We start from the raw sequence: 24,970 nt of genomic DNA, 5'->3' as shown, positions 1-24,970 counted from the left end.
AATAACCCAAGGCCTGTTTGAGGAACGATACAGATTGGAATGCAATAAGTTCATGTCTTTAGTGCACCTGGTGAAGGCCCACCCAGCCTTTGTGTAAGAAGGTCTCAGTCTGATCCAAAGGTACCGATTCCTTCCACTGTGCTTGTTATCAGTCAGTATTACAATCTTGATGGCACAGGGAGGAAGTTTACAGAGAATTATTCCGGGTTTATAACAGTCCAGTGACATTAGAGTTTGGCCCAGTGTTGTTTTTCAGTTAATAATTAACATGAAATTGTAAAGATTAGAGATAAAAGAAATACAATTATGAATGCCCAAACAGTGTTTTCCCATGGCTGAACACATCCAGGAACTGATGCCCCAGTGCAGAACATGCCACTCTTTGCCTCCAGAGGTAGTCACGTACATGAGTAGATCCTTGGCCTTCCAGCTTGATGTTCCTTTTTTTCCTGATGGGTTTCAGTGATGACAAACTCTTGTCCTGCACTTTGCTGTCTTCTTTCTTGGGGGACATGGGTCAGGGAGGGCACATGGGCCAAGTCATGTCCTGTTGTTGGATTGGGAGGATAGACCATCTTGGTGGGCCACCTGGTGGCTAGCCAAGGTCAACCCACTACAAGATCCAAACAAATTCCCATTCTGCTGTCATGAAAACTTCTCAGGAATGTTGAATTGGGTCCAGACTCAGATGAAGGCAGGGAAGCATGCTGTTCTTTTAGCAGTGACCTAACAAGCTGAATACTCGGGAGTGAGCATTACTGAAAGCTGGGCTTGAAGAGGAGAAAAGGGAAGTCCTGGAACAGGATCTCCCTAGCACTTCTGGTTAGGGAAGGCTGGACAGAGGGACTTCAGACACAAGAACTGGGAAGTAAGCATTGCCATGGGAAATACTAACATGGGAAGGATGGGAAGAAAACGTGAAGAAAAATATGAAATAACTGAGAGAAGTACTTTGCTTCTCCAAATAATCTTTGGAGATCCTATGGGCTTAATCTCTTAAAACGAACAGGGAAGCTTAGTTCGAATTCTTAAAATACAGAAACCAGAGTGTACAGTTTCTTTAGGGAGGTAATGTATTTTATCTGTCATAGATCACTGTTTGCATTTGTGGCAAAGAGGTTCAGGGCACTCCAGGGACAGACTGGGACTTCAGATGTAATCAAAGGAGTGAGATCTGCAAGAAAAGAAAAAAAAAAGAAAAAAAAAAGAAAAAAAAAAGAAAAAAAAAAGAAAAAAAAAAGAAAAAAAAAAGAAAAAAAAAAGAAAAAAAAAAGCGGTTCATTTAGTACAGGGAGTATATAGTACAGTTCTATCATGTATTTTGGGATGAATTTCAGGCTGATTCCAGAGGAAAGAAACGAAGCAACAATAATTCATCCAAGTTTCTCTAGAGGGTGCAGCGGCGTCCTGCGAAGGAGGGCACCCAGAGGGAGGAGAAGCTGGAAGGTCAGGGAGCTGCAAGTGTGCATGGGGCTCCAGTCTGTGCCTTTTTCAACCCCAGCAGGGGATCCTGGGTTTACTGAGCTGGAGGGAGACTGGGGTGAGAGAGTAGAGGGCTTGGGTCAGAAGTGATCTGAAACGGCTGGGAGAAAAGGAGAGCTGGTGGAAAGTCTTGTTGGAGGCTCTGAGCATGGGACAGACCTGCAGTGGTTATACAGAGACAACTTCCAACCTTCATCAGAGGCCATTTAACACTGCCCCTGAGTTTTTAGGCACCCTGGTATAAAAATGGATATTCAAATGCAGAGACTGGAACCTTATAAATGTGACAATATTAGATTTAATATCTAGAAATTAAGCTGAACCCACTTATAACCGGAGACTAAGTGCAGTCTCCTAACAAGGCTTTCGTAACTACATTTTGACCTTGCAGCTGCAAATGTTTTCAGGAACACTGGCACCCGTTTGGCACAATGGGACTGAATTTACCCCAGTGAATTACTCCCTGTACAAAGCGCTGTCAGGGAAAGCACAAAGAGGCCTCAGCTGCTTTTCTTATTGCTGAAGGGGACTTGGAAGCGATGCCAAATGCCCTACATAACCTGCAGAAAAGCCGGGCCATTCTGTATGCCAGAATTACAGACCAGTCTTTGCATTTTTATTAGGCAGCACACGTTCTTGGTTAAGCATTCATGGGAGGCAGCTTTCCCACCTTGCAAAAGTTCTTGTGATTTCAGAAGTTTCTCTGTTCCCTGCTGGAATGAAAACAAGAACTTGGCTTTTTTTTTTTATCTATTTTTTTTTTGCCATGAAGAGCAAGGGAGAAATCCTCCTGCCAGGAGAGTTCACAGCCTGATGCTCACAGCCCTTGGGTGTGCAGAGTGAGTCTGGATTATCACAGCATGCTCTCAACTGTCCTCTCCTGTCTGAGACAAGTGCTCCGACCCCTGTACTAGGGTCAGGTCTGGTTTAATGACTAGTTACTTATACAGAGTGTTTCCACTTCCCAGGCACTGACATTTTCCAAAGGAAACTCATTTCAGAAGGGTGATAGGATTCATCTCACCCACCAGTGATGGATTCCTTTGCAGCTGGTGGAGATCAGCACATCAGAAGAGCAGTTCATCACAACTATAATGCAATGGGATCAACTCTTATGCTGATGTGTTTGCAATAGCTATTTCCTTTCTTTCATAGTCAGTCTGCAATTCAATCTATGGGTTGGGGTGATACCTTCTCTGAGTCTTTGGTCTTCCTTGGTACAAAGGTGGACCACATGCACCCTCATCCTTTGCATCAGCCCTGTAATGTATAATCCAATTTTAAAACAGCTTCTTGAAGAAAACTGAGCAAGTGCATCAGCTTCACCTAATAGCCTTGTGACAGCAACGACGTTTTCAAGCTGCATCACATTGTGGGTTTCCAGATACTCTGTGGCTGCTTCTATAGGTTTGCACTTTTATATCTGTCTGGGAGCTGACTGATGCAAATAGCAGAGACCACACGTAGAGAACACAACTCTGAATCTTAGAATGGTTTGGGTAGGAAAGAACCTTAAAGATCATGGGCAGGGACACCTCCCACTAGACCAGGTTGATTAAAGCCCCATCCAGCCTGGTCTTGAACACCTACAGGGATGGGGCATCCAGAATATTCTGGGCAACCTGTTTCAGTGTCTCACCACTCTGTCACCTGATGCTGCTTTGAGCTCCACTGATGTTTCCACCTACATGCCTGTGCTTGGATGTCTTCCCATCAACATTGCTGGCCTTCTGCACTAAGTTCCTCTACAAATACTCAATAAAGTGGCTTATTTTCAAATAACTGCTCACCCATTTGCTCTCAGGAAACTTCTGAAGGCTGACTACTTAAGTTTTTAACCTTTTTTCTTCCCCCTCCTTGAAGCTGTGCAGTTAATTGTCTGTCACCGACCACCAGAGGCAGGAAGCTGCTGTCAACTCCCCAGCCACATGCTCTGTCACACATCCAGAGCCTTTACAGTGTCAGCAAACCCCCCACCCTGCAAACCGCAAGCAAACAGCCCTTCAAACAACAGCCAAACAGACTTGTTCCTCTAAAAACAAGAAAATGACCTAAACAACCCTCCTGTTCATCTTGCTCCCTGCTTGAAGGGTCTTCCAAGTGCTGGTTTTTGCATAGTGCCCTTCACCAGCAGCACATCTGCCCTCTCAAACCCCACATGTGATGAGAACAGGAATATTCCCTTGCCCCGTCTGCTCTGCTCTCCTCCTCGCTGCCTGCAAATTTGCTATAACCACGGGATCTCCAGACTGTGACCAAACACAAGTATGTTCCCAAAACACAAGTGATGGTTAGTCACAAAAGCTACTGCCAAAAGCCAGCTCTTGCTCTCTCTTCCCTAGGACCAGATTCCACAGAAATTACTTTCTTTTCTATTCAGCATTTTTTTTCCCCTCTTGCACCATGAGACACTTCTGTAACCAACCATCACTTGTGTTTTGGGAGGCAGATGTGCCTCACTGTGACCATTTGTACACAGAGCAGTTAGGCTCAGGACTGTGAGTTTCAAAAGAAATGTTTTGCTTCAGGATTTTTGGACTATCTATGTAATACTCTTCTGCAGTGCTTAATTTTCTCCCAACTCTAAAAACAACAGACTACTCAATTCCTGTGTCCTGGCAGCAATCAGAATACTGCAGAACTCAGTACAATCATATTTTTTCAACAGATGCTTAAACCACTGCAGCTGGAGCCAAAGCCTCAATCAAAAGGACCCCATGCAATGCTTTCCTCAGAAGAGGGGAAATCACTGCAGGTTTGTTTTTTAGATAATCCTTCAGCCTCCCTGTGTGGTGCAGCTCAAACAAACTGAATTACCAGCAGCTGATACGGCTCCGTATCACACAGCAACCCCTCCCTCGACATCTTCGGGGGGTGGTTTCCTCGTGCTCCATGACACATTGCTGAAGCTCAGCTTCCTATTTTGATGACTCTGGATTGGTTTCTATGTCAGAATTTGTCTACAAAAAAGATTTGTGTATTGTATCTGTTTATGCGTTTACTTCTGTGGGGATGAATCAGGTGAACTCCTCTACAAAGGGAAAGTGTCTTTCAGCTTCAAACAAAAAGATAACTACTCAAAATCCTGTAACATATGCATAAAAGGAGGATAGTCTCACCTGACTCATTTCTATGGAGTTTCACCAAAGTCAGTTGTGGCAATCATCTAGAGGAACTCCTTTTTAATGGAGCTACCACCAATTTACAGCAGCAAATTCAGTCTGTTACTGCTCCGTGAGATGTTACAATGTAGGGAAGGGATTTAAGGAAGGTTTAAACATTTGAAATGAAAATTATTAGCCTTTCTAGCCGAAAATTCAAAAGTCATGTTTAGCACCAGGTATACAGTGATTAACATTAATAGAAGGGTATTCCTAATGACTTCTTTATCTCTGTATATCTTCATTCTCGCATCTCATAAAAGCATGGTGAAGTCTAATGACCACCTAAGACTACAGGTTTTACCTGCACAGTCTCCCACCAAAGCGTGGTCTTCATCTCCTGGTTTCCTAATATGTGGTCCCAATTAGCACCGTCTTGTCCACTCTCCATCGTCCCACAGATATTGAGATATTCAAAGGAACACTGGTCCAAGAAGGTGAGGCTCGAAGCTGCTGGGAATAGAGTAACATCTTTTTCCACATCCATTAATATCAAATAAGGCTCTCACTGTTAACCCCACTCCAGAATGTTTACATACAGGAAATATGTTCTTAATACAACTGAAGATTACGCAGACTTTCACATCTACATCTCTGTTACCACATATACTTGATGTTTCCTCCTGAAAGAAATATGTTATCTCTTTCTCCCTCTCTTGGCTGAATATTTCCTTGTGGGAGCCAGCTTGGCCCCTGTGTGCTAATTTTCCTTTTCAAACATCCATAATTTTCTCTAAGCTTGCCTGGGATAAGCTCTGTGGGCCATTTCTGTCTTCAGGTGTAAATCAGAAGTAATTCTGCTGAAACTAGTGGGAATATTGAGGTATATGTTAACACGGTATGTCAGTACTCTACAGCACATGGAGTGTTTACTTTCAAAGCTTTGCCAGTGGAGCTGGCACCTTTATCCCCATTCATGCTCCTGAGCCAAATTGTCTTACCAAATATCACAGAAATTGAAATACTGAGATTTTGGAGAACTCCAATTCCAGACTACTGTTATTTGAAGATTTTATCATCATCAACAGCATGATGATCATCATTCACAGCAAGATGATCATCATCCATGAAGGAAACAATAACTATTACATGTAATATTACAGGAAAGTCTGTGTGAATGAAAGGTGTCAGACCCTTGATTCATTCCAATTTTGTTCTACAAAGAAATTGGGATCTGGCCACCATGGAGCTTGCTGCAGCATAAGAACTATAGTTTCTTTTAGCTTTTGCAAGAGGATCCAAAGGGTGAAGTGTTCCTGCTCCTCTTGTGTGACTCCATCCATGTAACACGAGGCTTGAGTAAGGATTTTCAAATGCATGTGTGAGAAGGAGGACTTACTGCAGTTGTACATGCAATTCAACCTCAGTAAGTCTGTCCTACTGATAATCCACCCTCTGCCCAATTATGTCATTGAATTCAGGAATTTTTGTTGTAGTGGAAGGAACGTTGCTATTGATGTTGAAAGAATATGGTCCATAGTGCAAGACTGACTCATAATCATATGGGGTATTGAGGTCAGGAAGGAAACTGTCATTGTGTTTGTCAAAGGCATGTGCAAAACCTATACAAAAACATACACACGTGATTAGGCAAGACCAGAAATAAATCTTAGTACATAACATCTTTTAAAAATATTTTACCCGTGACTAAATAACGGTCTGTCTGCCAACATGTAGGCAGCTATTCTCAACCAGACACCCCTTACTATTGCAAAAAAAAATATTAAAATGCATCTACAGATTATTCTCAATCATTTCAGACATGCATCATACCTGCAATAATTTCATCCCACCATATCTGAACAAAGTCATTGTGATTTGTCCTGGATTGCTCATGATAAAACCCCAGGGCATGCAGGAGCTCATGTTGCACTGCGGCTTTACAGTCACATCTCTCTCCTGTAATCACTATCTGGCCACTCTGAAGGTCCTGCACATAAGACCAGCACCTGTAAGGCAAAGAGATATTGCACCCATTTTACATAATACCTTCTGTGACTTGTATCTACATACCAACTCAACTGCAAGACCAAGGTAAAAGTTAAAAAAGAATATTTTTTTAGAATTTCCCATCTGTGTTTTCCAGTCTTGCTGGATTAGCAACACCAGAATACAGAACAACGTGTACCCTCAGCACTCTGCCACAGCCTGAAAATGAGTCCCAGGAGTGATTGGCCCTGCTCCTTTTTGCCCTCCCCAGAGGGCAGTGCATGCATGTCCTTGTAAAGGAGGTGGTGATGGCAAATGTTGTTGCCCTTCAACTCTGGGTAGCCCCAGATCAACCAGTATAAGAAGGGAAGTAGCAGAAGATGAGCAGCTCAGGAAAGTGCAGCAGGTACCTTATAACCTCATGCATAACCTCATAACAACTTCATTGGCTGTTGTTTATGTGTATCTTTACCGAATTATTTAAATAACTGGCCCGATTTTCAGAGGCGCTGAGCAGCCTCCAGTCTACTCAGGATGCATTATCTTCCTTGGTGTGGTTCCCAAATACAACTTAAATCCTAGCTTTTCATGTCCATTCAGAAATAATTCTGTGGGTTTAAAAAAACCCAGAAAACACTGCACCAGTCTCCCCCACACATGAGGGAAGATCTACACTGGATTCCCAGACACAGACACTGACTGGTGTCACCAGCTTCTCGATGGTCCTTCCCAGTAAACGGGCAGGTCCTCAGACCTAACTTTAGACAGTCACAATGCTGGCATCTGCCGCTGTGTTAGCTTCCCTGGCACCTTTATGCTCCCTGGGCAGTAACAGGCGTTTGGGTTGTGAGTCACCAGACCTACTTTAGACTTCTATTTTAGGTGAGATAGTTTGTGGCCTGGAAGAGTCACCACCTCCCCGCTGACCTGCCCAGCGCTAGAGAATGTTGGCTTCAACAGTTGGTGAGTGAAACCCAACCCTGCCTCTGAAAGCATGGAGGAAGCTACACGCTAACCCCAACACACTAGGGACATACCCTGCCTCTAAGTGACACCAGGAGAAAGTTATTTGCTTGTTTTCCCTGAAAGAGCCCCAAGAAAGGGATTCATTTCAGTAGCTAGGATGCAAATGGAAATAAAATAGTGTTTTCTTGTATTAAGAGAACATCAAATGAAGATAATACCTTTGATTAGTCTGTTTGCATTGGTTCTTATCTCCAGTGCAACACAAATAAGCTCTGGGACAGAAATGTGGCTCAAGTATTTATGTCCTTTGTACAAGCAGGAATGAAAATTAATGTCTCCTGAGTTGGAAAAACTATCATATCAAACAAGGTGGTACAAAGTGGATCATTGACACAAAATCACCTATCCAGCTTTTCAAATTTCAGGTACGTCTGTTCCTCTTCGTGGGGTTGGAAATTGACACAAGACTCCAGCCCAAAGGGTAATGCCTTTGATGTTCAGACCTGAACCACACAGGAGAGGACAACGATAGCAGTTGTTCTGCTTTTATAACATCATAAATATAATCCTAGGTAGAAAGGATGAACTAGAAATATGAACATATATAAAACATATCTGCCTGGATGAAAGAGCTTTTAGCATAATTCCCTGACAGGAGTAATTTTGGCAGAGGCCATAGGGAGAGAGAACATCTTTTATCAGAGAAACTGATAGTGCTGAAACAAACAAGCAGACTTTTGGACATCCAAGGCATTGCTCAGGTTCTGCTGGGTAATTTTACTGCATGTTATTATGTAATTTCAAGTATTGTAAACGTTGAGCTTGGGACTAGTAAACAGGAGAGATGCATAGGATTTTAACACAGATTTACTATTAGTTTTGACTCTTAATTTGTTCAAAAAATTAAAATAGTGCCTAAAATTAGACAAAAACAAGTGGAGAGAATGCTCTGGACTTCTTAACTTATGTAATATCTGCATTTCCTTTCTGCTTGTGCTGAGCTGGGGCTGTTAAGAAGCGATAAGGCACGAAGGGTGCACTAGAACAACATGCGTGTTCTTGAGGTTAGGATTTCCTGACTTCATTATCTGGAGATCTCAGCCAGATACACTGACACTAATTAAATTGGCTGCTCATCAGCATCCGGCTGGTGACTGGGGCTGTTACATGGAAAACAATGTGTGCTGGGGCAGAGCTGTGTCCCTCTGTCTGGCCAGCAGTAACAGGGGCATTAATGCAGCATAACTCAAAAGCAAATGAAACAAAAGCAGCCCCAGGAGCGGGACAAAACCAGAGTATATCTAATGCAAGAAATAAAGTGCTACCATAATAAAAAGTTTTATTACCCAGGCTGTCAGCTAGGATATAGAGGATGGGAAATTTCCATCCGCAGGCGCTGGTTTTGGGAGCATTCCTCTCCAACTGTTAATGAGATCAACATGCTTGTGTTAACATTTTAAACCCAATCTCCACTCTTTCTGATGTTGATTTAGATCAGCAGCACATACTGGTAAGATAATATCGCCTTCAAAAAGCTTCCTTCCTGTTTCTGAAATGAGATCAACAGCCATTTAGGCCAGAGTAATGTAGCAAGAACTACAATATGTGTTTTTTCAAAGACCACAGAATTTAATTATCAGGCTGTCTCATCAACCAACCCACCTCACTTTAAACAGCAACTGCCCAGAAACAAGCAAACAAGTAACCATTGCCACAGTACAACATGCCACTTCTCAGGCTGTCTCATCAACCAACCCACCTCACTTTAAACAGCAACTGCCCAGAAACAAGCAAACAAGTAACCATTGCACCACAGTATAACTTGCCACTTCTCCTGCAGCAAAGGAGGATTTGGGGTTGAATTATAATGTTCATAACAATTTCATAACACCTGCTTAGAGGGGATTTTATTCTTTTTCCCAGGCTTGCACCTTGAAACAACTGTGGACTTCTGAATATTGAAGTTGATATATAGGTGGAATGGATAGGCATCAAATAGCCTAACTAGTTAGCTAACCCTGGGTAATCATCTGGGATTTCCCATATGATCAAAGGAGAAAGACAAGGATTCTGGAGAGGGAAGAGGTTCTGTCCACCTTGTCAAACACCTGAATCTGAACTAAGCTCAGATTCAAGCAGTTAAATCTAAATGCCTACCCCACAGTCCCTACATATGTGCTACATGTCTCAGATGCCATTATAGCTGTGTGTCCATCCAGTTGCCAAAAAATAGATGTCTGGTGCCATTTGAGATGCACAAGGGTATTCAAATATCCACAGGGACTGGTAGATATAAAGTTTGGAGGACTTTGCCTTCTAGAGTGGTTCCGGAGGGGTTGGATTTGAACAGAGAACAGACACCTGTGTTTAAAGCAGCTGATTCACAGCTTCTGTGCTTTAAGAACACAGCATTTGAGACTCTAATTTTATACCCTTATTTTTTTAAGGTGCCAGATTCCCCATACAGAGCTAAGCCTAAACCCCAGCCGCTATATGGTCCTGCTAGTGTAACATTTTCATTTAATGCCCTCATATAAGTACAATCCTGAATATGAACAGAGAGTTCATATTCACACCTTTTGCTATAGTAATTAGTTATGTTGTTCTCACATAATATGTAGAGAAGTAGAAACCAAACCAAACAAAAACAGAAAAAATCCAACCCTACACCATGCTTTCTGTTCTGTCAGCAAAACTAGAGGAAACTTAGACCAGAGCATAAAGCAGATAATAGGCAATGTCAGGAAAAGAAACCTATCTCAAGTCAATGCTCAGGTATGAAGCTACTTAAGCTTCATATCTTGGTCATCAGTCATGTGAAACCAACCAACTCATTTAAGATAAATACGCATCAACAAGGCATAAGTTGAATTAGAGCCACTGCCAAGGCATATGTTGACTTAAAGCCACACTCCAATGTGAGTTGCATTGCAGAGCAGTGTAGTGTGGAGGGATGCAGGTTCAGCCCACAGGTTGCTGAGGCTTTTCCAGGAGCACCTGAGTGTGCTTAATCTTACTTAATGCTTAAATCCAAATTTAAGATAAAGATCTTGGGCTTCATATAAAATCATTCTTCTGGAATTCCATCTTTCCTTTCTAACACCAACCTTTTATGGACCCTTCTGTCCTCTGCCCTGCTCCCTCCTGCCTTTCCATCTTCTATGGCTGCTACCAGACTCCAAAGCCAAAATCTTTTCCCTTCTTTCCAGAAACAGCTGGGGTTACCCTCCCACCACCCCATTTTTAATTGCCCTGAAATACTCACTGTATCCATGATGCATTTGGGATTTTTTTCACAGGAGGGAGCTTCCAGTCCCCTCTGGTGTCATCACATCTATCAGACTTGTGGTCCCCAAAGGCTAGCTTAGATCTCTGTAACAATTCAACACTCTGCTTCTTTACTGTCCTGACTTACCTGAGTTTATTTCTGGAATGTCCTTCCTAAGCTGCACTCCATCAACATCACCAACCATCAAAAGATATAATACACCTAAGTTAGTGACTAAATGACATGAGTTGATATAATTCCCCACTTAATGACTGATAGGCTTCCACTAATATAAAAACATTGCATCCTTACATCTGTCTTCAACAGAGTTTTGGACCTGACACATAGGAAGTACAGTTTCAAAATCACAGACAAATATTGTAGCTCCTGGACTCTGCAGCAAAAGAGGACAGTGGCTGCACCACTGAGAGCACCATGCCACGTGAGCATTGTAGGAGACAACGGGACCGGAGAACCCAGATCATGAACCCTGAGAGCAACCAAACATACAGCAGTCACAAATCACAACATTTCCCACTGCAGAAAAGCACCTACTTTGCTTGTGTCACTCAACACAGCCCTTCTGACATGAAATTCAAATATTGGAGACAGACACCGACATTTACATTCCTGCACCTGCCCTGCTCTGAACAGGAGCAACACCACAGCCCCACCACCACCAGCTCTATAAAACTCCCATTCCACTCGTGACACTCAGGAAACAGCAGCTGCCAACCTGCCCGAAGCATTGGTGCAAGAACCTGCTTTTCTGCCCCAGCACCACTACCCAGCTTGGAGGATGAAAGCTTGTTACTCTCGAGACCGGTTAAATGACACTTCATATGATACCATGGCTATGGTCATCATCTCACTTCAGACGTTCACTGGCATGTGGATAAATGCTTTCATCGCTTCTGTGCTTTGCATTGCTTGGGTGAAAAAGAAAAGTTTTAGCTCTAATGAGAAGATCTTGCTGGTTTTGGGATGCTGCAGGTTTTGGTATTTGTGCATTACATGGGTGCATTCCTTACTTTCAATAATTTATCCACGGTACTTTTATATTCACCCAGTACCCCAACTATTGACATCTATTCAAAGCTTTTTAAATTTTTCTAACTTGTGTGTTTCTGCCTGTCTTTGTATTTTTTATTGTATAAAAATTGCAAATTTCAGACACATCTTTTTCATCTACCTGAAAGGAAAAATTGACAAGACCGTGCCGTGGCTGTTGTTGGGTTCAGTGCTTTTATCCCTGGTCATCGGCATTCTTGTCTACCGTACCACCGATGAAGCACTCTGTAGCAACCACAATGCCACCACCAGAGGAAATTTCTGGAAAATGAATATCAGAATGGATGAACACTTTTTCCCTGTTTTTTTTCTCTTTGGCTTTGGATTTGCCACCACATTCATAGCAGTAATCTCTTCTGCTCTTCTCCTCCTCTTTTCTCTCTGGAGACACAAATGCAAGATGCAGACAGACTCAAGGAAGAACATCAGCACGGATGCCCATGTCAAAGCCATAAAATCGATTCTGTCCTTTTTCATCCTTTACAGCATTAACTTTACATGTTTGATCTTGTCAATGATTTATGCCACAAAGAAGGTAAATCCTGTGGCGTTTCTCATTTTAGTATTTCAGTACGCTTTTCCAGCTGTTCATTCCCTTGTTTTAATTTTCAGCAATCCCCAACTGGAAAAGACACTGCGAAGGACTCTGTCTTGTGTGAAGTGCAAGGTTTGCATGAGGTAGGAAATGTAATAAAAGCTGGAGCCCATTACAAATGTGGATATTATGAAAAACAAGTAGTTTACTCTCTAATGCAACTCTCCAGCCAGTGTATATAATACAGATATTCTATCTTCACCATCTAAGTGAAGGAAAATTCATGAAAATCCTCTGAAATGAATTATTACGGGTTACGTAAATTATTATTATTATTATTATCATTTGATGGTTTATATCTGTTTTGTTTGACATTCATTTCTGCTGTGGCCGTGTACTTTGGAATATCATGAGCTGTACCATTATCTTGCATTGGTTTATGACTTATGCCTGAATATGTTGATCACTATTAGTCACCAGAGGTGGCTCCTGACTTGTAAACAGCCATGCAGGAATGGCCGCAGGGTGGACAGGTGGGCTGGAGAACCCACTGCCCACCCCAGCCTTTTGTGTCCTCTCACTGCCCCACGTCATGCATATCATGAGCTGTACCATTATCTTGCATTGGTTTATGACTTATGCCTGAATATGTTGATCACTATTAGTCACCAGAGGTGGCTCCTGACTTGTAAACAGCCATGCAGGAATGGCCTCAGGGCGGACAGGTGGGGTGGAGAACCCACTGCCCACCCCAGATTTTTGTGTCCTCTTGCTGCCCCACGTCATGTCAAAACAGGATTTCCCCGACTCTGTGCAACTGCTCTCCTGCTCTACTCTTACTTGTTTATGAGATCTGCTCTTACCGATGCACTCTGGCTGAGCAGAACACCAAGAAACGTGTTTTTGGTGCCAAGTGTGGTGTGGAATAAAATCGTGCTTTCACCCAGCAGTGACCTATGGGCAGATGTGCACGGTGTCCATCCCAGGTGTTCTCCTCTGGAGGATCCATTAATGTCTCTGTGAGGCAAGGTCAAGGCTGCCCCATTCCAGGGAAAGCCAGATCCGGACAGCAGCAATGGACCCAGCATGGGACCCAGCTTGGCCCATCAGCAATGCTGGTGGCTCCTCTGGGAAAATATGTTTAAGAGTGGACAAAAGCACTGCCTGGCAGTGAGGGCTGAGGAACACTCTGAGACATAGTCCTGCAACAAACAGGCTCAGAGAAGGAAGGGGAGGAGGTGCTCCAGCTGCCACAGAAGGAATTCACCTGCAGCCTGTGGAGAGGACCACGGTGACGTAGGTTTTCCCCATGCAGCCCACGAGGGACCATGGTGGAGCAGATACCCACCCTGCAGCCCATGAAGGATGCCATGCTGGACAAGGTGGACATGCCTTGAAAGACTGCAGCCCTTGGACAGCCCATGTCAGAGCATGGTCCTTATCCTGAAGGACCACCAGCCCATGGGAAGGCCCCACACTGCAGCGAGGGAAGAGCATGAGGAGGAAGGAGCAGAAGAGACACTGTGTGATGAACTGACCACAACCCCCATTCCCTGTCCCCCTGCACCACATCACCAGGGTGAGGAGGTAGAGGAGTTGGGAACGAAGGACTGAAATTGAGTGTGGGAAGAAGGGGTGGGTGGAGGTAAGGTGTTTTAGTTCTCTCTTTGGTACTCATCGTCCTACTCTGTCTTCCACTGGCAGTAAATTAAACTGATTTCCCCCAAGTTGAGTCTGTTTTGCCTGTGACGGTCACCGGTGAGCCATCTCCCTGTCTTTATCTCAAGCCATGAGCTTTTCCATCTTTTTTCCACCCCTGCCCTGTTAGGAGAGAGAGTGAAGGAGCGGCTGGGTCGGGGTCTGGAAGCTGGCCAAGGTCAACCCACCCCAGCAGATTATCTGAATATGAAATAGTTCCAGCATGAACAGAGCAGAACCTGAGCTGTTCATTTCTTTCACCATCTCAGGCCCAGTGGAACATCTTACCTCATGCCAAGTGCCAGGTGTGCATTTTTCATGCACCTCCACGGCTTTTGTTTCTGTTTTTGTTTTAAAACACTCACCCAGAAGAAGTACATTTGCCAGGTGTGGAGCCTCAAACTTCAGAGGCTTCCTGAAGTTCTACAGAATTCAGATATACCCAAAATACTCTCCAGGGAGTCCTCTCAGGTGTAGGAACAGCCCTGATGGACCCTTATTCACTCTATAATCACTCCTTGAGCATTCTCTTTGATGTCTTTTCGAGAACAACCTTCTATGTATTGCTGCTAACAGAAGGTTTCTCAGACCTTCTTTTCCCCCAATAAAGGAGATGTGGTTATTTTTTAGGACAACAGTGTGAAGGACTCACTAATTTCTATGTGCTCTCTATTAGAAATCAACACAGAGGAAGAGTTTCTGCTCAGAGAGCTTGAGCAGCTCCAGGATGCTAATTTGAAAAGTTGAAGTGAAGGCCAAAAAACTTATTTTGTAGTTTTTCTATTTTTAGGGTTCCCTTTTCCATGGGCAAAAGTGTACTCCTTTCCCTTGTCTTCTCCATCCTGGCAAAAATTAAACCATCCACTTTCACTCTTTTCTGGCCTTTCCCGCAGTAGTAACGCAAAAAAATTACGTTCATGTTATTTCACTTAAAAGGAAGGATTTGAGTCATCCAATCAAAATAAGACACTCAGAGCACATTGTGTTTAACTTTTTGCTTTTAGCTGCAATTGCACTTTTTAGATCAGATGCCAGGCTCCACTGAGTCCCATTTCCACAGCAGGAGACACTGCACCATCCCGTGTCCTAGTGGAGGCAGATCTTAAACATCTCATGTGATCACAACTTCCCTGCTGACAGGCCTTTAAAGGACAGGCATCACCACACTTCCCTTCTTTCCCTGCCATTGCTCGGTGCAGTTGATCCTTTAGCATGACAGTCCCAGTTCCTTTCACAAAAAGACCGTGAAAAATCCATCTTACTCCCTACATCCCATGCAACATCATCCCTCAAAAACTCACAGCCCACGCAAGACTGAGCACATGAGTTTGAACCCTGGCTCAGGGACTCATGGTTATGTTTGCCTTTTCCTCTATATGCTTCAATTTAAAAGAAAGTCCTGCTTATCCTTCAGTACCTTCCCCCTGCCATATGGCTGTTCACTTACAATTAAGGCACCACCACTGTGAAAATTAACATGGGTTTCAGTGCCCTCAAAGCATAAGGAGATGCCCTCAAAGGAGATGCCCTCTGGTTGCCAGCATCTCTTGGTTGAATTTTGTAGCTCCTGGACTCTGCAGCAAAAGAGGACAGTGGCTGCACCACTGAGAGCACCCTGCCACGTGAGCATTGTAGGAGGCAACGGGACCGGAGAACCCAGATCATGAATCCTGAGAGCAACCAAACATACAGCAGTCACAAATCACAACATTTCCCACTGCAGAAAAGCACCTACTTTGCTAATGTCACTCAACACAGCCCTTCTGACATGAAATTCAAATATTGGAGACAGACACCGACACCAGGTAAGGGAATAGCCCAGCACATTTCCATTCCTGCATCTGCCCTGCCTGAACAGGAGCAACACCACAGCCCCACCACCACCAGCTCTATAAATCTCCCATTCCACTCGTGACATTCTGGAAACGGAAATTCAAATATTGGAGACAGACACCGACACCAGGTAAGGGAATAGCCCAGCACATTTCCATTCCTGCATCTGCCCTGCCTGAACAGGAGCAACACCACAGCCCCACCACCACCAGCTCTATAAATCTCCCATTCCACTCGTGACATTCTGGAAACGGCAGCTGCCAACCTGCCCGAAGCATTGGTGCAAGAACCTGCTTTTCTGCCCCAGCACCACTACCCAGCTTGGAGGATGAAAGCTTGTTACTCTCGAGACCGGTTAAATGACACTTCATACAATGCCATGACTATGGCCATCATCTCACTTCAGGCGTTTGCTGGCATGTGGATAAATGCTTTCATCGCTTCTGTGCTTTGCATTGCTTGGGTGAAAAAGAAAAGCTTTAGCTCTAATGAGAAGATCTTGCTGTTTTTGGGATGCTGCAGGTTTTGGTATTTGTGCATTTCATGGGTTTATTTCTTACTTTCAATATATTATCCCTGGCACCTTTTTGTATACCCTTTACCCCAACTATTTTCAGCTTTTAACAGCTCTTTAAGTTTATCTAACTTGTGTGTTTCTGCCTGTCTTTGCATTTTTTATTGTGTAAAAATTGCAAATTTCAGGCACACCTTTTTCATCTATCTGAAAGGAAAAATCGACAAGACCGTGCCGTGGCTGTTGTTGGGTTCAGTGCTTTTATCCCTGGTCATTGGCATTCTTGCCTATGATATCGTTGATGCAGTGTCCGGTAACAAGTGTAATTCCACTGCCCAAGGAAATGTCTGGAAACTGGATGTCAGAAAGGATGAACATTTGATCATTGTTCTTTTTATCAACGGCTTCGTATATGCCACCACATTCATAGCAGTAATCTCTTCTGCTCTTCTCCTCCTCTTTTCTCTCTGGAGACACAAATGCAAGATGCAGACAGACTCAAAGAAGAACATCAGCACGGATGCCCATGTCAAAGCCATAAAATCTATTCTGTCCTTTTTCGTCCTTTACAGCATTAACTTTACATGTTTGATCTTGATGCTGATTTATGCCACCAAGTCAGTAAAACTTGTGGACACTATCATTGTATTATTTCAGTCTGTTCTTCCAACATTTCATTCCCTTGTTTTAATTTTCAGCAATCCCCAACTGGAAAAGACACTGCGAAGGACTCTGTCCTGTGTGAAGTGCAAGGTTTGCATGAGGCAGGAAATGGAATAAAAGCTGGAGCCCATTACAAATGTGGATATTATGAAAAACAAGGAATTTACTCTCTAATGCAACTCTCCAGCCAGTGTATATAATACAGATATTCACCATCTAAGTGAAGGAAAATTCATGAAAATCCTCTGAAATGAATTATTATGGGTTAAGTAAATTATTATTATTATTATTATTATTATTATTATTATTATCATTTGATTTAAATAATTCTCTGGGCTGTATTATTGTCAATGAGAAAGCAACTTAGAGCTGGTACATGGGCTACCTGCAGGAGGGGAATAACAATGACTGCAAACCTTCTGTAAAAATGCTTTGGTAATTGCTGATTGAAACGACTTCACTAACCCCTGTGTTTATATCTGTTTTGTTTGACATTCATTTCTGCTGTGGCCGTGTACTTTGGAATATCATGAGCTGTACCATTATCTTGCATTGGTTTATGACTTATGCCTGAATATGTTGATCACTATTAGTCACCAGAGGTGGCTCCTGACTTGTAAACAGCCATGCAGGAATGGCCTCAGGGCAGACAGGGCCGTGGCTGTTGTTGGGTTCAGTGCTTTTATCCCTGGTCATTGGCTTCCTTGCATATGATATCGTTGATGCAGTGTCCGGTAACAAGTGTAATTCCACTGCCCAAGGAAATGTCTGGAAACTGGATGTCAGAAAGGATGAACATTTGATCATTGTTATTTTTATCAACGGCTTTGTATGTGCCACCACATTCATAGCAGTAATCTCTTCTGCTCTTCTCCTCCTCTTTTCTCTCTGGAGACACAAATGCAAGATGCAGACAGACTCAAAGAAGAACATCAGCACGGATGCCCATGTCAAAGCCATAAAATCTATTCTGTCCTTTTTCGTCCTTTACAGCATTAACTTTACATGTTTGATCTTGATGCTGATTTATGCCACCAAGTCAGTAAAACTTGTGGACACTATCATTGTATTATTTCAGTCTGTTCTTCCAACATTTCATTCCCTTGTTTTAATTTTCAGCAATCCCCAACTGGAAAAGACACTGCGAAGGACTCTGTCCTGTGTGAAGTGCAAGGTTTGCATGAGGCAGGAAATGGAATAAAAGCTGGAGCCCATTACAAATGTGGATATTATGAAAAACAAGGAATTTACTCTCTAATGCAACTCTCCAGCCAGTGTATATAATACAGATATTCACCATCTAAGTGAAGGAAAATTCATGAAAATCCTCTGAAATGAATTATTATGGGTTAAGTAAATTATTATTATTATTATTATTATTATTATTATTATTATCATTTGATTTAAATAATTCTCTGGGCTGTATTATTGTCAATGAGAAAGCAACTTAGAGCTGGTACATGGGCTACCTGCAGGAGGGGAATAACAATGACTGCAAACCTTCTGTAAAAATGCTTTGGTAATTGCTGATTGAAACAACTTCACTAACCCCTGTGTTTATATCTGTTTTGTTTGACATTCATTTCTGCTGTGGCCGTGTACTTTGGAATATCATGAGCTGTACCACTATCTTGCATTGGTTTATGACTTATGCCTGAATATGTTGATCACAATTAGTCACCAGAGGTGGCTCCTGACTTGTAAACAGCCATGCAGGAATGGCCTCAGGGCAGACAGGTGGGGTGGAGAACCCACTGCCCACCCCAGCCTTTTGTGTTCTCTCGCTGCCCCACATCATGCCAAAACAGGATTTCCCCGACTGAAATTGAGTGGGGAGAAGGGGTGGGTGGAGGTAAAGTGTTTTAGTTCTCTCTTGGTTACTCATCGTCCTACTCTGTCTTCCACTGGCAGTAAATTAAACTGATTTCCCCCAAGTCGAGTCTGTTTTGTCTGTGACGGTCACCGGTGAGCCATCTCCCTGTCTTTATCTCAAGCCATGAGCTTTTCCATCTTTTTTCCACCCCTGCCCTGTTAGGAGAGAGAGTGAAGGAGCGGCTGGGTCGGGGTCTGGAAGCTGGCCAAGGTCAACCCACCCCAGCAGATTATCTGAATATGAAATAGTTCCAGCATGAACAGAGCAGAACCTGAGCTGTTCATTTCTTTCACCATCTCAGGCCCAGTGGAACATCTTACCTCATGCCAAGTGCCAGGTGTGCATTTTTCATGCACCTCCACGGCTTTTGTTTCTGTTTTTGTTTTAAAACACTCACCCAGAAGAAGTACATTTGCCAGGTGTGGAGCCCCAAACTTCAGAGGCTTCCTGAAGTTCTGCAGAATTCAGATATACCCAAAATGCTCTCCAGGGAGTCCTCTCAGGTGTAGGAACAGCCCTGATGGACACCAATTCACTCTATAAGAGGACCTCAGGGCTAGGAACAGGTCTGTTTATTTTAATTAAATTAATCTAATTAATTTAATTTAATTAATCAGCATGGTAACAAGCACTATGTCCCACAAATGTCTCCACCTGAACTGTCACTAATCCAGGCCAACTGTGAATGGTGTTGCCTTTTCATATGGCTTGGAAAGTGCAAATGACTAAAGACAAAGCTGAAGCTTGACTCGTTTCTGACCACGGGCATTTCGAGTCACCTGAGAAGTTGTATGGTATGTGAGACATCTGCACAGTGTTGGGAGCTACAGTACAGTATCTTCTGGATGCCTGCAAGGGTCAGCCTGGGTACTTGAGAGCATCTCAGGTGGCATTAGACACCTCTGTGTAGACAGCTGAATTAGTCCCTGGAAACCTAGAAGAGGGAGATGGGTCAAAGCTTTGTTGGTTGCGATTGCAATGACTGAGTGTTGTGGCTGGTTGTGAAGGACACCTGTAATCAAGGTACTCCAGAAGAACCAGGTTTGGGTGGTGGAGGGGAAGCAGAGGGGAAAGGAGGGAGACACATAAAAGATGTCAGAAGGCAATATGGGTGTGTGCTCAATGCTGGCATGGTATGGAAAACTGCTTTGGGTCAAGTTCAATTTTTTTATGGTTGAGAAGTGAAAGAGTTAAAAATGCTTTTGCCATGGAAAGCAGATGGGATTGATGAGCAGAGGGATCTCTCAGGACCAGTTCCACAACATTCCAATGAGCATAGACATAGAAGTGACTGGGGGCACTGCTAAAAATAAGGCAGTGCTCTGTCTGTCTTGGCAGTCACAGATGTCTGAAAGCAGCAACGAGGGAGCACGTTTTTCCTTCTGCTGGGCCAGGAGTGGTAGATACAGGCTGTTTAGACCCATGTGTCCAGTAAAAGGTCAACATCAACATTTCCCGTTCAGCCAGAAGAAGCCACTACACCCCAGTCCCGACGAAAAGAGAGAGGCACCACCAGAGGCTACAAACCTCTATAGAGCCCCCTGGTTGGCTCAGGACCAGAAGCAGACAAGAAAAAGCCACAGACGTCACCAGAGTGAACAGAACCACGGTCCTGGATGCTTTCATGAATCAATTAGGTGCAAAACCATTTCCTTCTCAGATCATATGGGTAATTGATGTCATTTTTGTAAATTTATACATTTCAGTGAATTAGATCATTAGCATATTTAAACTACTTTTGCAGTTTTCTGATATTTGAGATCTGATTACGCATAGACATGCAGACAGACAGAAGCATTTCTACCTGCTCCCGATTAATGACAATATTTCCAGTACATCACAAAATGCCTTCGTGTGTCTATCTGCTTCTCCTGGGCGTCCATATTTCACCCTGCAGATGCACCCGAGGTCTGCCAGTGTCTTTGCTCTGCATTGCGAGTTCTCAGTGGCACCAAATACTCCGGGCACACTACTGCTTCCTCCCTCTTTTTTTATTTTTCTTTCGAGCAGAGGGTGTGTATTTTTCCCAAGAACATGGTGGATTTCTCTCAAGCTCTTCTTTCTTGAGTTCCCAGTCTTCATCCCGCTGGTCTAAGGGGATTCCTTTCGCTGCGGCTGTCCTGCGGTAGTTCCTGCTCTCCACCTCTGCTCTGGGGAAGAAAGCAAGATACCTCAGATACTGAGCACAGCAGTCGCACCACCGTTCATGAGCCACCCATCTACAGGATCAGGGTACCGTGGATTTGTATGGTCAAACCACTGTTGCCAGCAATACATGAAAAAACACTGAGGAACACCCCAAATCCAACAGCGGTCATCACCCCAATTGTCCGGGTACTCAGCGAGAATTGGGCTCAAGTGGGAAACCTTCAGTAAGGATCTATGCTGAGATCAGACTTTTACCAGTGGAATCATAATTTTAACCATAAAAAAGCCTCAAAGACTCATCCTGTGAATTTGTGTGCTGATAAATAGACTTGAGCACATTTAATGCAATTGTACATGGTGTATTAACTCACTGCAACCGCAACATCTCCATTTTCTTTTAATAATCTGATGCAAGTTATACATTTGTTACTCAGAAGCAGCTGTCTTTTGAAGGCTGTTTCCTGTTCTTTGCATGTCCATGCAAACCTGGGTGAGTGGTACGGGTACCCTGTAGCAGAATATTCCTAATATTTACATGTTAATAATGTTTACCTGTCGATACATGCAGTATTTCCATGTTGATGTTAGATTTCCATGTCGATGCAAACAGCCTCCAGCTCAGAGCAGTGGCTCAGCCCAGGAGTGCGTGGAAGGATCATGGGGGTGATAAGAGGGGGCTGAACTGGGATTTAGGAAGGATTTGGATGCTCATAGCCCTGTCCAGATATGCACATCAGCCCTGCATTTGGCACAGGCTGTTATTTTTAAAATTGCCTTTTCTTTCTTTTTTGCATGACAGGCAAATACCTGAAACTGAGGGTGATGCTCTGTAACAAAATATCCCCCATATTTACATACCAATACCACAGACACCCTGAGCAGAGGGCAGAGCTGCTCTGTGCTGAGCAGCAGCGTTAGCACACAGACACACACATTTTCTGCCCCCAGCACACACCAGTACTGCCCACCTCCCACCAGAGCCATGGACCCACCACCCAACCATGGACATCACCCCTGGGACCTTCCACACACCTGAAGGCGCAGAAGGTATCCACATTATACTACAAATACCAGTAATTCCTCCTAGTCACCTCCAAGTTTGCTGGTGTGAGGAGGTGAAACCATTGCAGGAGGGGGAGGGCATCCACTGTGGTTGCAAATTATAGTGGGTAGGCTTAAAAAAAGGGTTCCTGAGCCTTATAGCTGTCCACAGCCTGCATTATGGCTGTGAGGTGATCACACAGCCTTGGTCTGCCTTATAAAACGTCCTAGGCATGGGCATTCAGAGCACCTTCCCAGTTAAGTTCTCCCAGTCACGCAGCTGCAGGTCAACTCAGGCCAGCGTGTGGCCCTGAAAGACAAGCTTTCCACCTTAAATTGGCCATTCCCCTCAGAAAACCTTCCATCAGCTGCAAGAGTCGCCGTAGGCTGTTGCCTAGGTGGCTCAGAGTGGGGTGTCAATCATCCTGTCAGTCATTCTCCCAGCCGCCTCCACCACCACAGGTATCTGTCAGCCTCCGGCGGCGCCCGTCGGCACCATCCCGGCAAATCCCACACAATTCCCTGCCATCACCTCAGCATCACGGCTCTGCTGCACGGCCAAGAGCAGGGCAAATGCTACAGGCTTGGCCGGACTCGCTAAGCAGGGTTTAACGGTGAGATTAGAACAAAAATGACAGCACTGGATAGGTAAGCAATTGCCATAAATCATTAATCGAGGGCAACAAGCCTGATGACCTTTCACTATCTAGGATGGGAATATTTACTGCTCAGATACAGAAACGAAGCAAGCCAAGAACTGAGAGGAGTATAAAGGGGAAACCCTCCTCTGGAAGAAAGTGCCAAATTAGCAAAACTGAGATATCAGCTGCTTGTTGTTTCATAGAATCATAGAATAGTTTGGGTTGGAAGGGACCTTAAAGATCATCCAGTTCCAATCCCCCTGCCCTGGGCAGGGACACCTCCCACTAGACCAGGTTGCTCAAAGCCCCATCCAGCCTGGTCTTGAACACCTCCAGGGATGGGGCATCCACAACTTCCTTGGTCAACCTGTGCCTGTGTCTTACCACCCTCACAGCAAAGAATTTCTTCCTAATATCTAACCTAAATCTCCCCTCCTCCAATTTATAACTGTTACCCCTTGTCCTATCACTACACTTCCTGACAATAAGTCCCTCTCCATCTCTCCTGTAGCTCCCTTCAGATATTGGAAGGCTTCTATAAGGTGTCCCTGGAGCCTTCTCTTCTCCAGGCTGAACAACCCCAGCTCTCTCAGCCTGTCCTCATAGGAGAGGTGCTCCATCCCTCTGATGATCTTAAATTTCTTTAGGCTGAAGGTTTAAGGGCAATAAGAGCTGATTCTACTGCATGGAATGGTGAGGGTTTGCAGTATGATCAGCTCCGTAAACAGCAAGGCTTTAGCTTTCTGGATGTGGGGTGGGCAGGTAAAATGCAAAGGTCCCATCAGCTTCCATAATAGCCAGGGCAGGGCTTAGAACCAGGAACATGTGGCTCCCCTAGAAAGCTTTTTGGGCTCTACAGGGGGATTTTGCACAGTTTGGGTGTCTCTTCCTATGGAAGGACACTGATGCTGTGACAAGATTAAAGGTGGGCATGAAGCCTTTCAGCAGGAACTAACAAGCTATAGGAGCACAGCAAAAGGACAGCAGCACCTACAGAAAGCTTTATGTGGATTAATGAAAGGTGGCATCGGGTAGGCACTGGCCACCTCAGACATTTGCCCAGACACTGTGCCTGATTTTGAACTTGGCAGCTCTTCCTGCTGAACTGGCAAGCTGGAGACATTGAGCTGGATGTGTGTCTATAAAAAAATAATATCTGTGATTTCTATGGTGCCAAAGTAGTCTTGAGAACGTGGCAGCAGTAAAAAAGGTGCCAGTTAAGGGCTATGGTGTAAATTCACAGGAAAACCCAGGGAAGAAAAAACCTTTGAGTGTTCTCAGCGTGTCAGGTTCCAGCATGTGCAGGTTTCACAAGCAACGTCCTGAGATACCAGGTAACGTGTGGGGACCCCAATTTGCACTGAAGCAGCTGATTAGCTTCTGGCGACCTGTCCCACTGCTTTAGAGAGAGGGAGGTGTGGGACACAGCTCAGACCTCTGGAGGACAACACCCTGATCCAGGGAAGCAGCTTTGCAAGGAGGAAAATATCCCTGAGCCAAATCAGCAGCTGACAAACAGGAATGGTAATGGGGAACTGTTTAAAAACATAGTACTCGTTGCATGTGGTGCCACAGCGATAACCATAAACAGTTAAGGCAATAAGGAGCTTTCCAAAATTTGGAAGCAATAGTTGGCCACCCTATTAACAGACCAAATGGTGTAATTTTCAGCAATTATGTAAAAAAGAAAGGATGGCTCCGCTCTTTAGGACAAGAAGAGCCAAATGACATACATCCACCAACATCAACTCCTAAAGAGCTGTTCTTGAACAATTCAACCTGTGCATTCACCACTCCAAGGGGTTAATACTTGTTAGCTCTTGCTTTCATTCCTATTGCTTAATAATTGCTCTGTAATATCCTTTGAAAAACAATGATGTCATGAAGTGGTAACAACTTTGAAAACATACCAAGGCAAACCAGAGAAGGCCGTGGAAGGAATGAAAGTCTTCCCAATGGCTCCCTTGGGACACAGACGCATATTTGCTTATCTACTGCTTCTGCTTGATGGCTTTATTAGGGTTTAGACGGAAAAATAAATAACACACTCATCACAGAATCACAGAATCTTAGTGGTTGGAAGGGACCTCCGAAATCATCAAGTCCAACCACAAAAAAAAAAAAAAAAAAAAAAAAAAAAAACCAAA

General features: G+C 43.9%; 3 protein-coding genes across 6 annotated transcripts in view; 2 read left to right on the top strand and 1 right to left on the bottom strand.

The window, feature by feature from the left end:
• Nucleotides 1-11,605: 11,605 nt before the first annotated feature.
• On the top strand, nucleotides 11,606-12,559 carry LOC106897516 (taste receptor type 2 member 8-like). The gene has a single exon (XM_014958194.1). It carries the CDS (start codon nucleotides 11,606-11,608, stop codon nucleotides 12,557-12,559), a length of 954 nt encoding a protein of 317 aa, XP_014813680.1.
• Nucleotides 12,560-16,271: 3,712 nt separating this feature from the next.
• LOC106897504 (taste receptor type 2 member 123-like) lies at nucleotides 16,272-18,321 on the top strand. The gene is made up of 2 exons (XM_014958176.1): nucleotides 16,272-17,221; nucleotides 17,745-18,321. Exons 1-2 carry the CDS (start codon nucleotides 16,272-16,274, stop codon nucleotides 18,319-18,321), a joined length of 1,527 nt encoding a protein of 508 aa, XP_014813662.1.
• A 1,304-nt stretch (nucleotides 18,322-19,625) lies between these two features.
• The window catches only part of ANKRD66 (ankyrin repeat domain 66), an 8,917-nt gene continuing 3,572 nt past the window's right edge, over nucleotides 19,626-24,970 (bottom strand). For all 4 annotated transcript variants that reach the window (XM_014958189.1, XM_014958190.1, XM_014958188.1 and 1 more), the window contains one exon: nucleotides 19,626-21,143. In XM_014958189.1, coding sequence (XP_014813675.1) covers nucleotides 20,963-21,143 — 181 coding nt within the window. In that variant the 3' untranslated portion in view covers nucleotides 19,626-20,962. The remainder of the gene's footprint in view (nucleotides 21,144-24,970) is intronic.

Source organism: Calidris pugnax, unplaced genomic scaffold, assembly GCF_001431845.1.
Source record: "Calidris pugnax isolate Ruff unplaced genomic scaffold, ASM143184v1 scaffold276, whole genome shotgun sequence".
NCBI classification, from domain to species: Eukaryota; Metazoa; Chordata; class Aves; order Charadriiformes; family Scolopacidae; genus Calidris; species Calidris pugnax.
This window is presented reverse-complemented; position numbering and strand designations above follow the sequence as displayed.

Bases quoted from the DNA above. Each gene is read 5' to 3' on its own strand.
- LOC106897516 (XM_014958194.1), top strand. From the start codon at position 11,606: ATGAAAGCTTGTTACTCTCGAGACCGGTTAAATGACACTTCATATGAT.
- LOC106897504 (XM_014958176.1), top strand. From the start codon at position 16,272: ATGAAAGCTTGTTACTCTCGAGACCGGTTAAATGACACTTCATACAAT. The intron at 17,222-17,744 runs GCAGGAAATGGA...ACTTGTAAACAG, and splicing joins AAGTGCAAGGTTTGCATGAG to CCATGCAGGAATGGCCTCAG.